The following is a 13,203-nucleotide window of genomic DNA, read 5'->3' as shown; positions in this document are numbered from 1 at the left end:
ACCTCTGGCATGCAGCTTGCCACGGTAAGCACCTTGGCAGGTCGGGCCAGTTTGTTTACCTGCTGAGTCAGCAGATTCAGTAGACCGCGGCTCCCATTGGCTGCAGTTCACCGTCCCAGGCCAATGGGGGCAGTGGGAAGTGGCGTGGGTGAGAGATGTCCTGGCTGCGGCTTCCCGCCACCTCCAGTGGCCTGGGACGGTGAACCGCAGCCACTGAGAGTCACGATCGGCCGAACCTGCTGATGTGGCAGGTAAACAAACTGGCCCGGCCCGCCAGGGTGCTTACCCTGGTGAGCTGCATGCCAGAGGTTGCTGACTCCTGGTTTAAACTAACGACCAAAGTAACTGAAATTAAAACCTGCGGCAGGAAGTTTTAAATACCAAATATAAATCTGGAGAGAAAGAAGTGGCCATAGAGGTCTTGTGAAATTTACAAATCTGAAGAAAAGAGTTGTCTATGAGAGAATAAGACCAATAGTAATGTTTCCATTAAACTAAACAAAAGTGAATTAGAAACAGCACTCTTAAAACAAATAAGCAACACAAACAAACAAATCATTCTAACTCTAAGCTAGTGCATCAGCATTAATGACAAGAAACTAATTGACTAGAGACAGAAAACAGACTAGCTTATTTTCATTAACTCATCTCTGTTGTTTAGTGCTAATGCTATCAATGCTGTATGATATGCAAAAGATAGATGTTTTTCTTGAAGTTTTTTTTACAGTCTAGACATAGACATGTATTGTAGTTTTTGGCTGGTATAATGGTTTTGGTTTGTTTACTTTGCAAAAAGCCAGTATATATAATGAGAAGTAAATTAGAAAGTAAAACAGATGTATACGTCTTTCAGTTTTAAGAATGGGAGAACTGCATGGCAGAAGCAAAGATATTTGTTTTTTTAATATATTCTTTTCAACCGGATAGTACCATTTAAAAATTAAAGCCCTGAACACTTGTAAGTAAGCAAGCAGGCCTGAATTGATTTTCTTACCGGAAGGTGACGCTGTTGCATCAAGTAAATAAAAAGTGCAACAATTTTATATATATAAACAAACTAGAGAGGGAAATAAGACCATTACTTTGGAGTGAGGGAAAGAAACAAACGAGACATGGTTCAAAGTCAAAACTGTGTAAACTAACACACAAAGCCCTCTTTCAGGAGCCGGCATAGTGGCTACATGGTACACGCTTACAATCCACCTATTCATTTTCTACGCCCGGGAAGGAGGAGACAGGTAAATGAATCGCCTGTTCGTACAGCTCTGTGTATAAATTATGCGTCTGAATGAAATGAGAGTCCAGTCCAATCACTGCTTTCAGGGGCACGTGTTTGCTCTTTCACTCAGAAGCTGGGATCTTCACTTTGGACAGTTTTCATTGTCCAGCGGCAGAGGAAAAAGAAATCGCCAGTGAAAAATCAGAGTGAACCCCCCTGTTTCTGATGGTCTCCTGCAGGCAGAGAGCACTCGGGATGGTGTGGAGGGAGGGAGCGAGGGGAAAGATGCACCTTCATTGCCCACAGGTGATCGCGTTGTCCTACATCCACTCCCCCACCCGCTTCATTCTCGCATACCCGTCTGTGCTCCGAGAGCAGCCCGCTGCCCGGGGCTGAGCGAGCGCAGAGCCCCCCGCGGTGCACAAGTCGCTCCGGTCGCCTCCACGGTGTGCAAAGGGAGACGGGGGTCGCCCAAAGGCGGCTACTCCGCGGAGTTTTGCAAATTGACCCAAACGCGTTGAGTTTGGAAATCCACCATTTCCCCCACCCCGGCTTTCTCCTCCCCGTGGACCCTCTTCCTGCCTCCGTTTTACATACGGGCCGCTCAGCTCGGATTTCACTGGCTGCCTCAGCCGCCTCCGGAGCCGCTGATTGGTGTTTTCCCCAGGTTATTTGCATGCCATCTGCACACTGGGTGCCCAACAGAGGAGTTTACTCAAAGCTTCTGCAAGTGTCTGGAGCCCCAGCTGGAGCAGAGTCTGCAGCTCCCCGGGCTGCTCTTGGGCTCTCCTGCTGCCGCGCTGCCTTGATGGGCTGGACCTTTGCTCTGGGTAGCGATTTGGAGAAGGATTCTCTGGGCTAGTCTTCGGATCCGTCCTTTCCCTGCCTGCTCAGCACTTCTCTGCCTTCAGAACCACCCGGCTCGCGGGAGGTGGGGGGGTTGGCCTTGTCTGGAGGCTCTGAAGTGACCTGCCTTAGGAGGAGACTCCTTTGGCACGTTGGGGAGTATTTGATACTGACACTTCCCCCTCCCTCCCCGTACTTTCCATCCTTGCTCCAGACGGAAAATGAATGATCTCAGCCTGCCTGTGGAATGGAGTCAGCTGGCACCCAGCAGAGCCTGAAGGAGCCTCTGAAGCTGAAGTGTGAACTTGCTTCTCCTCCGCAATGTTTTAAGCTGCCCAGCCGTTCTCTTTGTGGTGCCAGCCTCTCTGGTTCACTAACTGCAGCAGGGATCTAGTTTCATCGTCTTCACCTTTCTGTGCCTCTAAGGGGCTGGATCACAAGTCTTTCCTATGGCTGGGATATACAGCTCTACTCTGAAGACCCTGGAGGATTTAACCTTGGACTCTGGTTATGGGGCAGGGGATTCCTGCAGATCCCTTAGTCTCTCTTCCTCTAAGTCCAACTCCCAAGCCTTCACATCATCGCAGCACAGGGGCAACTGGTGGTACTATTCAGGCTCCATGAATAGTAGGAATAACAGCTGGGATACAGTGAACACTGTTCTGCCAGAAGACCCCGAAGTTGCAGACATCTTTTCCAAGTGTCCTAAACTGCCAGATCTAGAGGAATTCCCTTGGACCGATGAAGACATTGGGAAAATACTCAGAAAAGGAAAGGGGGAAGGAAATACCAGAAACTTTTCTCAGGAAGCTGTCAGGAGACTCTCTCAGCTACTTAGGAGAGCCCTGATCAGGATCTCCAGGGAGGCCCAACGTCTGAGTGTGATGCATTCCAAATGCACTAGATTTGAGGTCCAAAGTGCCATCAAGCTCATCCAGAGCTGGTCATTGTCAGAAAGCTGTGTCCTAGCTACTGTCAAGGCTCTTTCCCTGTACAGCATGAGTGCAGGAGATGGATTGAGGAAAGGCAAATCCTCCCGATGTGGCCTCACCTTCTCAGTGGGGAGGTTTTTCAGGTGGATGGTGGACACTAGGATCTCAGTAAGGATTCATGAGTATGCAGCTATCTCTTTGACATCTTGTATGGAGAATCTAGTGGAAGAAATCAAAGGCAGGGTTCTAGCGAGTCAGAGCCCAGATGGAGGAGGAGGGGGGGAGATCTCCTCTGAAATCCTTGAGATGGTCATCAACAATGATGCTGAACTTTGGGGAGTACTGCAGCCTTACGAGCATCTCATCTGTGGGAAAAATGCTAATGGTAAGTCCAAGTTATGCAACTGTTACTATAAAGATTGTTATGCAGATACTACTGTGATAGACATAGGCCTGATTTTCGGCTGCTTTGCACCTGTAAAAAATAGATACAAAACACTACCAAATCAGAATGTGAGGATATTGCAGTCACTGTTTACCGTGCAACAGCAGTGGAAAAACAGGCCCTTTGTTATCAACAAAATAAAGGCATTTGAGACTGCCATTAACTTCCTACCAGTTGCACTCTGAGCTTATTAGCATTACTAAGAGAGAATGAGTGTATGTGTACCTCAAGTATTGATAAGGGAAAGTTGCATTAACAAACTTTCTGAACTTTCTTTTGATTTTAAAAAAGCACCCTCATACTTTTTTCTGAGGAGCTTGCCAGTATCATATAAAAGATGATATTGAGAGCCGTGTGGGGCAAACTTTGTGATCTTAAGCATGTTTTTCCCCAGATACAGCCTATAGAAGGAAAACAACTATGAGGTTGTTTTTTCAAAAATAACTGTACAACTTCTGAGCCAACAACAATTATTTAGGATCTGTTGGTATAAAGCTTATATTGCATGGAATGTATATGTAAATTATACCAGTTTTCACTCAGCTCAAAGTGAGGATTATAGGATAGTTTTTTGATTAATTAGAATAACTTAGTGTTAAGATACTTACCCCCATAATCTGATTAAGAGAGTTTTTAGGCAGTCAGGTAAATAAGCAAATAGTAGAATACTGACATTTTCCTGTGATACTGAAAGATACAAGGTTTAAAATAAATTTTGACAGTTCTCCGGGGAAACTTGCAATATTTGTCTTTGAACTGTGTCACTGAATGTTAAAGAGCAACTAATGTCTCATGTAAATGTTTGAGAAGCAATTAGTCCGTGAAGAAAGGCTGTTGAGTTTGTGTTCATCTGTTCCAGTTGCTTAGTCCTCATCTGAAGTCATAAACAATTATGACATCAATAACTTCAGATTGAGGGACAAGCAAAAGGAGCAGATCTACCCTTAAGAAATAAAGATCCTGTTCTCATGTGAATGTTAGCAATGACATATCATGCATTTAAACAAAGGACCAAATCCTGCTCTGTGCTGCACAGGTGTACTAAGGAAAAGAATTGAGACAGCATCTCACCTCCATACCATTACCCCTTACATTAGCAATAAGGCAGTGTCTCAGAGCACTAGGAAGAAGGCTTAATTTCTGTGGGCAATACACTGCTGAACACTGTTTATTTTCTCCCTTCCTCACCTTAGCCAGGCTTGATCCAGCCTGTTCAGCACAGCCACCACATGCATGAACCACCTTCACTCCATGCCTTCCTCCCAAACATGTGTCTTTATTAGATATGGGCAGGAGTTTTCCAATATGTGGGAGAGAAATGCAGCAAATATATTATATGCACCGAATTGTCTCTAAACAGTGTGGCTTTTTGGAATGTTTCTTTGGCAGGATGGAATCCATAACTGCAAATTAGGTCAAGTAAAATGTACAAATGAATTCACCTCCTTTTTAAACCTCAGCTCTTTGTGTCAGGGCTGTATCCTCTGTGCTGGGAAAATGCCTAGTACATTTTTGGCTGCCACCAAAACAATACTAGATAATCCTGTGCAGGCCATGAGAGCATTTGTAGTTGAGGATCTATGTGAAAGGACAGGAGGACCCTCTTCTCCCTGTAATCTGGAGTAAAATATTTCCTGTGGTTCTGCTTGGAGAGGTTTATCTTCTAGGTAAACCACATTCTCTGTTCAGAAACATAATTTCTGTCTTTGAGATAACTGAGATTGTTGATCCGTAGCAGGCTGACCAGAGAGCAAATGTGAAAAATCGGGATGAGGGTGGGGGATAATAGGAGCCTATATAAGAAAAAGACCCAAAAATCAGGATTGTCCCTATAAAATTGGGACATCTGGTCACCATAGTGTTGCTGATTTATAAAGTCTCTTTGCCTGAACAGAAATCTCCTTTTGGAATAATAACAATGAATGAATGGAGGCTGGTGCCTGATGGAAACATAAACAGCTATTGCAAGGAAACAGGTTCTAAATATTCAAAACACCAAGTATTCAGCTCATTCAATTGAATACTAAGCATTGACTGGCCATGGAAAAGGCTGGGTTCTTTAGCCTTTTTTCTGGTTTCTGTCCTGCTGAACATTTTTTTTTCAATAAATGCATTTACTTTTTTTTGTACCTGCAGAGTTTAGGGTGTCTTCAGGTGTGTTTAATTCAATGTAATGTGACCATTTATCTAAACTGAAACATAAGAATCAGTGACTCTTCTAATGTCCATTCTTGCCATTACAAGTCAAAGATGACACACTGCATTGTAGATTTGGCTAAAAATATGAAATAGGTCAAGTGAATATGTAACCAACATAGTACAATAGATCCTGCAATAACAGGCTGTGGGTTGAGTCACTACATTTAATTTCTGTATAAGAAGCTTAGCCACTGAGCCAAATTCTGCTCTTGGATGTATCAGTGGAAATGTGGAGCAACTCAGTGGAATTGCTATTTGACATTTACACTAATACTGAGAGAAAAACTTGGCCCATTATGCTCATAGTCTGGAAAACTTAGCAAACAAGAGCTGGTGTACAAAGGTGTTGATTCCCAATAAGGAAATGTGGAGGGAGCTAATAAGTGCTAATTTAGTTGTTTGCCCATTGCTCTATCAATACAAACACCTGTGTGGCTCATCAGTAGCAATATCTGCAGTTTATTATTGCAACTGGGCATCTTCAAAGACAAAACTAAATTAAGTAAAGAAACTGGTTAAAGGGAAGCTAAAGCACAGATGTAGAAGATGAAATTAATTAAATTGTAAAAATCTTAAGAAATACCATCAATAGAAGATTGGTTAAAGCCATCACTCTTCAGTGTATAGACTTTTTTTTCTTTTTTCTTCTTCCAATTTAGAATTGCTGATACATAGATTTGCTGTGGTCTGGTCCTGCAGTCCTTGAATACTCAAACTTATTGAAACAAATGTGCAAGAACTTTAGGATCATGTGCTAAAACTATAAACCAGGTTTTTAGTTGGGTGAGATTTTCAGCTATTTCCTGGGAAACAGGAGCAAACTCTTGATCTTTACAAAAAGTGAGATGGGATTGTTAATGATGCATGCATAGACAAGATCTCTGTTTAAGTTGTCTTCAGCATAGCTGTACATATTAAGGACCTATTCTAGCATTTCTGGAGTTACTCTGTTTCAGGTTGAAAACCGATCTCTAACTGTAGGGGGAAACTTCCCTTGGGGATAGATGACCCCATAGCTACCACCTAAAGGGTTTCTTATACCTTCCTCTGAAGCAGCTGGTACTGGCCGCTCTTGGTGGTAGCTTACTTGAGGAGAAGGACTATGGATTTGATCCAGTATGGCAGTTTTCATGCTGCTGTGTTTGTTCTCCTATGTGGTAGATGAATTGACTCACTCATGCTGAGCTGTAAGAACTCCAGAAATGCTTTTGGCATTATCACTCTGTTAAGCACAGCACTTACTTTACTTAGCCACCTGAATACTCCTGAATGTTCCTGGGACATCCAGGTAGAATGCACATGCTGTGTCCTAGCATTCTATAGAAGGTAATGCTGCAGAATTCAAAAGCAAAAGGGTCATTAACACCTTGAGTGCTCCCAAACACACCTGGCAGGTGAGGCAGCTGAAGAGATGCTCAGCATAGGAACTTTGTTGCTAACATATTGGTACTTCAGAGCAAAGCGATTAAGATTCCAGAACAAGCTATACTGGTTTCTTAAAATAACAACACCCCTGAACTTTTCTTACGGGATATTTTAGAAAAATATAGCCAAATTGATTGCTGATGTAACTTTAGTGGAGTTACACTAGGGATGAATTTGGTCTAGTATGATATAGCAGCAAGTGTCTGGAAACTAAAAGCCCCATATTCGGTCTGTAACTTACCCCATTTTACTTTATATTTCTCCACGCATGTAAATTAAGAATGGCCTAACAGCTCTGATTTTAACTTCCTGGCTCTTATAGAGGTGTGGCACTATTCATGTTTGTTAAAGTTGTTTTTTGAGTTTAATATCAAATGTTTAAGATCAGTTTTGTACTTCAATATATAATCATGGTGCTAACCCCCTGCTGAGATCCATTTATGGTGCCTAAGCATTGAGTAAAGAAAACCTCTTGTAATATGTGCTGTTTCTTCAAACTGCTTTCTGGTTATCTGAACCAAAAAAATTGGAGTGTTCATAGTGTCTCATTAATTTTATTAAACTAATTATCTCTGCTACTGCTCAGAAAAGCTATATGTTATCAGGAAATGTATATTTGAGAGATAATAGCTGCAAACGTGATCAATAAGATAAGTGGAGTCGAAAAGCTTTAGGACTGTTACTGCTACTGTACTTTTCTAGTTGTCACTTTTGATGGGCTGTGAATCAATTTTAAAATGGAACTTTTCCCTCTGTTCCACCACTTTGCTGCACTAGGGGCTGCTATCCTTAAACAAAATCTGTGCTGCAGTTTTGGACAGGCGGTTATATGTGTGTGTACCCAGTGACTGCACCTCACCTCTATTCCGACCTGCCCTAACTCCTTGGTTGTTTCTGAGGCAGGCCACCACCTGCAGGATGTGCAGATTCCTGCTGCCTACATACCAAACAGCTGGACTTTGGTAGTTCCAGTACACTGGGACCTTTCACAACCATATGGTTATGGGTGAATTTCACCCAGAAGGGTACATTTTCAAACCCTAGCCTTCAGTTGTGGATGTGCAACACTTGCACAGCTGTGAACAGTTCTGATACCTGTAAACTCCTATGTTAGAATTTGTATCCACAGAACCCAGTGGGACAATGTTCTAGGTCTGCAAATGCTAACGCTTACTTGCATGCATATAGATGTCTATTTTTAAAGTGTGTCCCCGCATGTTTGCACCTGCAGAGGGCATGTATACATGCTCACAATATTGCATACATGCAGGTGGAGTTTGGGTAGAGACCTGGCTGAAAATGTGGCCCTTAGCGATTTGATTTTAATTTCATTCCATTAAACAGAATTGTCATACTATCAGAGCCAAATTCATCCTTGAAGTCATTGGAGTTACACTAAAGATTAATCTGAACAATAAAATCCTTTGTAATAGGGCTTCTCTGTTTGGTCACCCTAAGATTTGGTGCTGGAACTTTGTAAACTAACAGATTAATTACTAGAGATACATGCAGGTAGGTAGATTTTTATCATCACCAATTTGGATGTAATAGGGTTTGGAGCATCCATCTGAAACAAAGGGAACTAGAAACTGAGACAGAGGCGGCCCTGCAAGGAAAACCCTAAGTACAGTCAAATTTAGGATAAAGTTTTTATTGCTTGTTAAATTACCAGTAAAGTCCAGTGAGTGTGTATATTTGAACTAACTATATGCTATTCAGAGTGGGATTAGGATTTCATTGGATTACATCCAGCTAATTGTGTTGTAAGTGTGACACATACGACAGGGTTTTTGTATTTTCATAACCATAGGAGCTCTATCTCCTGTCATTCCAGCGCACAAGGCATCATACCGATGTGACACTCTGAAATACCAATCTGATCTCTTGGATGCCAACACAAAAGAATGTGTTTTTATTTTATTAATTTCAATTTTGTTTCAGTTATCAACTTTCTTAGTACACCTCCACCTTGCTATAACGCGAACCGATATAACATGGGTTCGCATATAGCGTGGTAGCAGCAGGGCTCTGGTGGTGTTTTAAAGGGTCCGGCGCTCTGGCTGCTGCGGGGAGCCCAGGGCCCTTTAAATCACGGCTGGAGCCCTGCCACTGCTACCCCGGGGTTGCGGCAGCGGGACTCATCTGGTGATTTAAAGAGCCCGGGCTCCTCACAGTGGCCAGAGCCTAGAGCTCTTTAAATCACTGTTGCAGCCCTGCCACCGCTACCCTGATACAACAGTGTTTCAACTATAACATGGTGGGGATTTTTGGCTCCCCACGACCATGTTATATCGAGGTAGAAGTGTAGTTGTAATTACAGGGAAGATTAGCACTCTACCCAGTGCATGGATATTGTATTTATACTGTAAATGAATGAATGATAAGACGTGGAGAGATGAGCAAGAGGCGCAAAGAGTATAGAGCTCTAGATTGAGAGGTAAAAAAGAGTGCTAGAAGAGTTAAAAGAGAATCTATTGATAGAAAATGCCAAGAGGCTAGCCAAAGAGATGACCTTAGAACCTTGTATAAGACAATCAAACAGCTAACAGGAAACTTTAGCAGTAATTGATGCCTTATTAAAGATGCAAATGGAAAGACTCTTCCTTTGTTCTTCTTCAGTACTAAAAGAGGGGCAGAACATTTTCATGCTGTTTTAAATAGACCAAGCCCTGGCAAACTACTGAAATACATGGTCAAGACCTACCACTGCTAGAGCTTCCTACTGATTTATGAGCTATTACAATGGAAGTTAGAAAAGCCATTGGTAAATTTAAAAAATGGGAAAGCAGCTGGAGAGGATGACGTTACTGGAGAGATGCTTAAAGCAGGTGATGAAATAACCCTCCAGACTGTGCTTGTGTTTTTTGGATAGAAAATGGAATGAAGGGGGAAAAAACAGCCCAGTAGAAGAGAGGCCTTACAGTAAAATTGCCACAGAAGGTTGACCTTACCAATTGCAGTAACTGGAGAGGAATCACATTACTCTCAGTTCCTGGGGAAGTCATGTGCAACATCACACTGGAACGTATCAAGAAACAAATAGACCTTCAATTTAGAAATGAACAAGGAGGTTTTAGATCACTGAGATCATGTGCAGACTATATTGTTGTTCTCAGTCATATTGTAGAACTAAGTTTGAAGTGGAAAGCACCTTTTATGACAAATTTGATATGATAGATTTCCAGAAGGCTTTTGATCGTGTACACGGACACTGCCTTTGGAAAATTATGGCATACTACAGAATACCAGTAAAAATAATTAGAATAATTAAGCATCTATATGATAATGCCGAATGTGGCAGTCAGAGATGGTGACAACATCAGCCAATGGTTTGAATTGACAACTGGTGTAAGACAAAGGTATATTACTGGGGTAGTTAATATGTGGACTGCGAGCCAAATCCACACCACCAGACACTGTTGAACAGGCCTTGTAATCTTTTTATTTAATTATTATTTATTTATTTTATTTATTTATTTTAAATTATTTTCTTCTCTGGAGTCTGGACCTTGATATACTTTAACCAAGAAATTTGGACCTGGACAAAAAATAATTGATTACCTGTGGCATATTATGTCTCCACTATTGTTTGCACTGGTCATTGACTCTGTCATGAGGAAAATAACCACAGAAAGTAACCAAGGAGATTTATTGGCAAATGATAAAGCACAATTGGATTACCTCATTTTTGCTGATGGCCTTGTCCTGCTTAGTTCAACACATCGCTTAATGGGGAAAAAAGACCCAGCTTTTGGCAGGTACATTAAATCAAATTGGTTTGTTCATCAGCAAGAGGGAGACAAAATGTATAGCTTTCAGTGTTCTGGAAAAAAGCATTAGAATAGATGAAGAAACATTAGAAGTAAACAGTCTATCTAGGGAATAAGATGTGCAATGATGGTGACACCATGCTAAATGTGAAACAGTGAATATCAGAAGCAGCAAACAACTTTCATAAACTGGAAAAGATTTGGCATTGTCACAGAAATATGAATTTTTAACACTGGCATAATGTCTATCTTCCTTTGTGGAGCAGAGCCATGGAAATGCACACGAGAAATGTATAACATCAAATCATTCCAAAATAAATGTCTGTGAAAGATCTTCAGAATCCATTGGAAGGAGTTTCTTTTAACATCAGAAATTCTAAATAGAGCAAACCAATCTAAAGTATCAGATATGGTCGGAAGAAGATGATGGATATATTTAGGACACTCTTTAAGGGTAGGACCAGCACGACTTCCAGGGCAAGTAGCAATATGGACACCACTTAGAAAGAGAAAAAGAGGATGACCTAGAGGAACATTATGTAGAACAATAGAGGAAAAAAACCAGATCCATCAACGTGACACTCAGAAGCCTGAACACACCAGCACAAGACTGAAATAAATGGTGGAAACTGGTAAATGCCCTATGCACCTGAAGCTGTAACAAGATAAAGTAAGACTAAATACAGAGCATCCCTAATCCACATCAGTTTTCTAACATTTCAGAATTAATTTCTACCCAAGCATATTTTGCAAGGCTGTGTGAAATTGAATAGATTGCCTTTTCTTTGTGAAACATATGCTTTCAACATACAATTCATATGTGTAAAGAATACATCTTTATCCATGTGTTAATATCACCTTAAATAATTAAGAGTGAACATTTAAGAAAGTTTAAATTAGTTTATGCATTTCGCTGGGCATGGGCAACAAAAATAGATTAATCAGCTTCACTCTTGTTTTATAGTCAGTTTCATTTTCTGGTTCTTATGTACTAGTACAGTGTTGCAGTGGTTAGGTACATAACACTGCAGGGAGAATGTTTCAGTACATAAAAATAGCCTGAGTTCATTTAAATATAACAATGATACTGAAGATATTTACATTCATACTAGTTTTTTGTAAGATCCCTTTCCTTTCTCTTAGTAGCAAAAGGTAACATTTTCAAAAGCATTTGCATCCCTTTTAAAAATAGAAATTTGAACATTTGACCTAAAATCTAAATGTTGGACCTAAAGCTAGTTATCATTTTTCCTTTAATGAGAGCTCATCTCAGTGGTGTAGGAGAAAGAAAATGGAAAAAGAGACCTAGAATAATACCCATTGGGCTAAATCCTGCATGCCTTGCTTAGTTGCTACTTAGTCCTCACTCAGGCTAAATTCCCACTGAAATCAATGAGAGTTTAGCTTGAGGAAGGAGTCAGGGTTTGTCTGAGTTTGCGTATGGAACTTAAAAGGGAAAAAGTACAGAAAATAACTTGAAGTGTCAAATACAATAAGTTTTCAAAATAACTCAGCTCCCAGCAGCTCCTAATGTTCTCCTGAGCAGCTTTCTAGGTATAGTCCTTTGCACGTGCAGTGTCTTTTTATCTGAAGACATTGCTGCTTCTTGCAAACCTTAAGAGTATTTCTAGACTTAAACTGCTACAGTGACACAGCTGCGGCTGTGTTGCTGTAGCACTTCAATGTAGACCAGGGGTCGGCAGCCTTTCAGCAGTGCTGTGCCGAGTCTTCATTTATTCACTGTAATTTAAGGCTTTGCATGCCAGTCATACATTTTAATGTTTTTAGAAGATCTCTTTCTCTAAGTCTATAATAATAACTAAACTATTGTTGTATGTAAAGTAAATAAGTTTTTTTAAATGTTTAAGAAGCTTCTTTTAAAATTAAATTAAAATGCAGAGCCTCCCTAACCAGTGGCCAGGACCCGGGCAGTCTGAGTGCCGCTGAAAATCAGCTCATGTGCCGCCTTCGGCACACGTGCCATACGTTGCCTACCCCTGGTGTAGACACTACCTATGCCCACGAGATGTGGTAGCTAGGGCGCTGGAAGAGTTTTTCTGTTGACCTAGTGCTGTCTACATCAGAATAACTGCGTCTCTCAGGAGTGTGGATATTTCACTCCTCGAAGAGACATAGCTATGCCAATGTAAGTTCCATCATCCCTTTGTGACAGATAAGTAATGTACAGATCTTTTTCAAAGATGGGTAAGATGAGGCACTTGTTGAAGGTCACATAACACATCAGTGCTGATCAGGGAATAAAACTTGGGAGTCTGGATTTCCAGCTCTATGCCCTGGCCATTACGAGAAACTCTGATCTCAATATTCCTTCTGTTATAAGAAATAAACGTGAATATGTCTTCATGG

The 13,203-nt window shown here is 41.3% G+C and overlaps 1 protein-coding gene across 2 annotated transcripts in view; it reads left to right on the top strand.

Moving 5' to 3' along the window:
- The first annotated feature begins 1,952 nt into the window (after positions 1–1,952).
- Positions 1,953–13,203, top strand: part of ABTB2 (ankyrin repeat and BTB domain containing 2) — a 221,828-nt gene continuing 210,577 nt past the window's right edge. For both annotated transcript variants that reach the window (XM_050955270.1, XM_050955269.1), the window contains exon 1: positions 1,953–3,382. In XM_050955270.1, coding sequence (XP_050811227.1) covers positions 2,515–3,382 — 868 coding nt within the window. In that variant the 5' untranslated portion in view covers positions 1,953–2,514. The remainder of the gene's footprint in view (positions 3,383–13,203) is intronic.

This window comes from Gopherus flavomarginatus, chromosome 5 (assembly GCF_025201925.1).
Source record: "Gopherus flavomarginatus isolate rGopFla2 chromosome 5, rGopFla2.mat.asm, whole genome shotgun sequence".
Lineage (NCBI taxonomy): Eukaryota > Metazoa > Chordata > Testudines > Testudinidae > Gopherus > Gopherus flavomarginatus.
The sequence above is the reverse complement of the archived record's forward strand: the minus strand, read 5'-3'. Positions and strand labels throughout refer to the sequence as shown.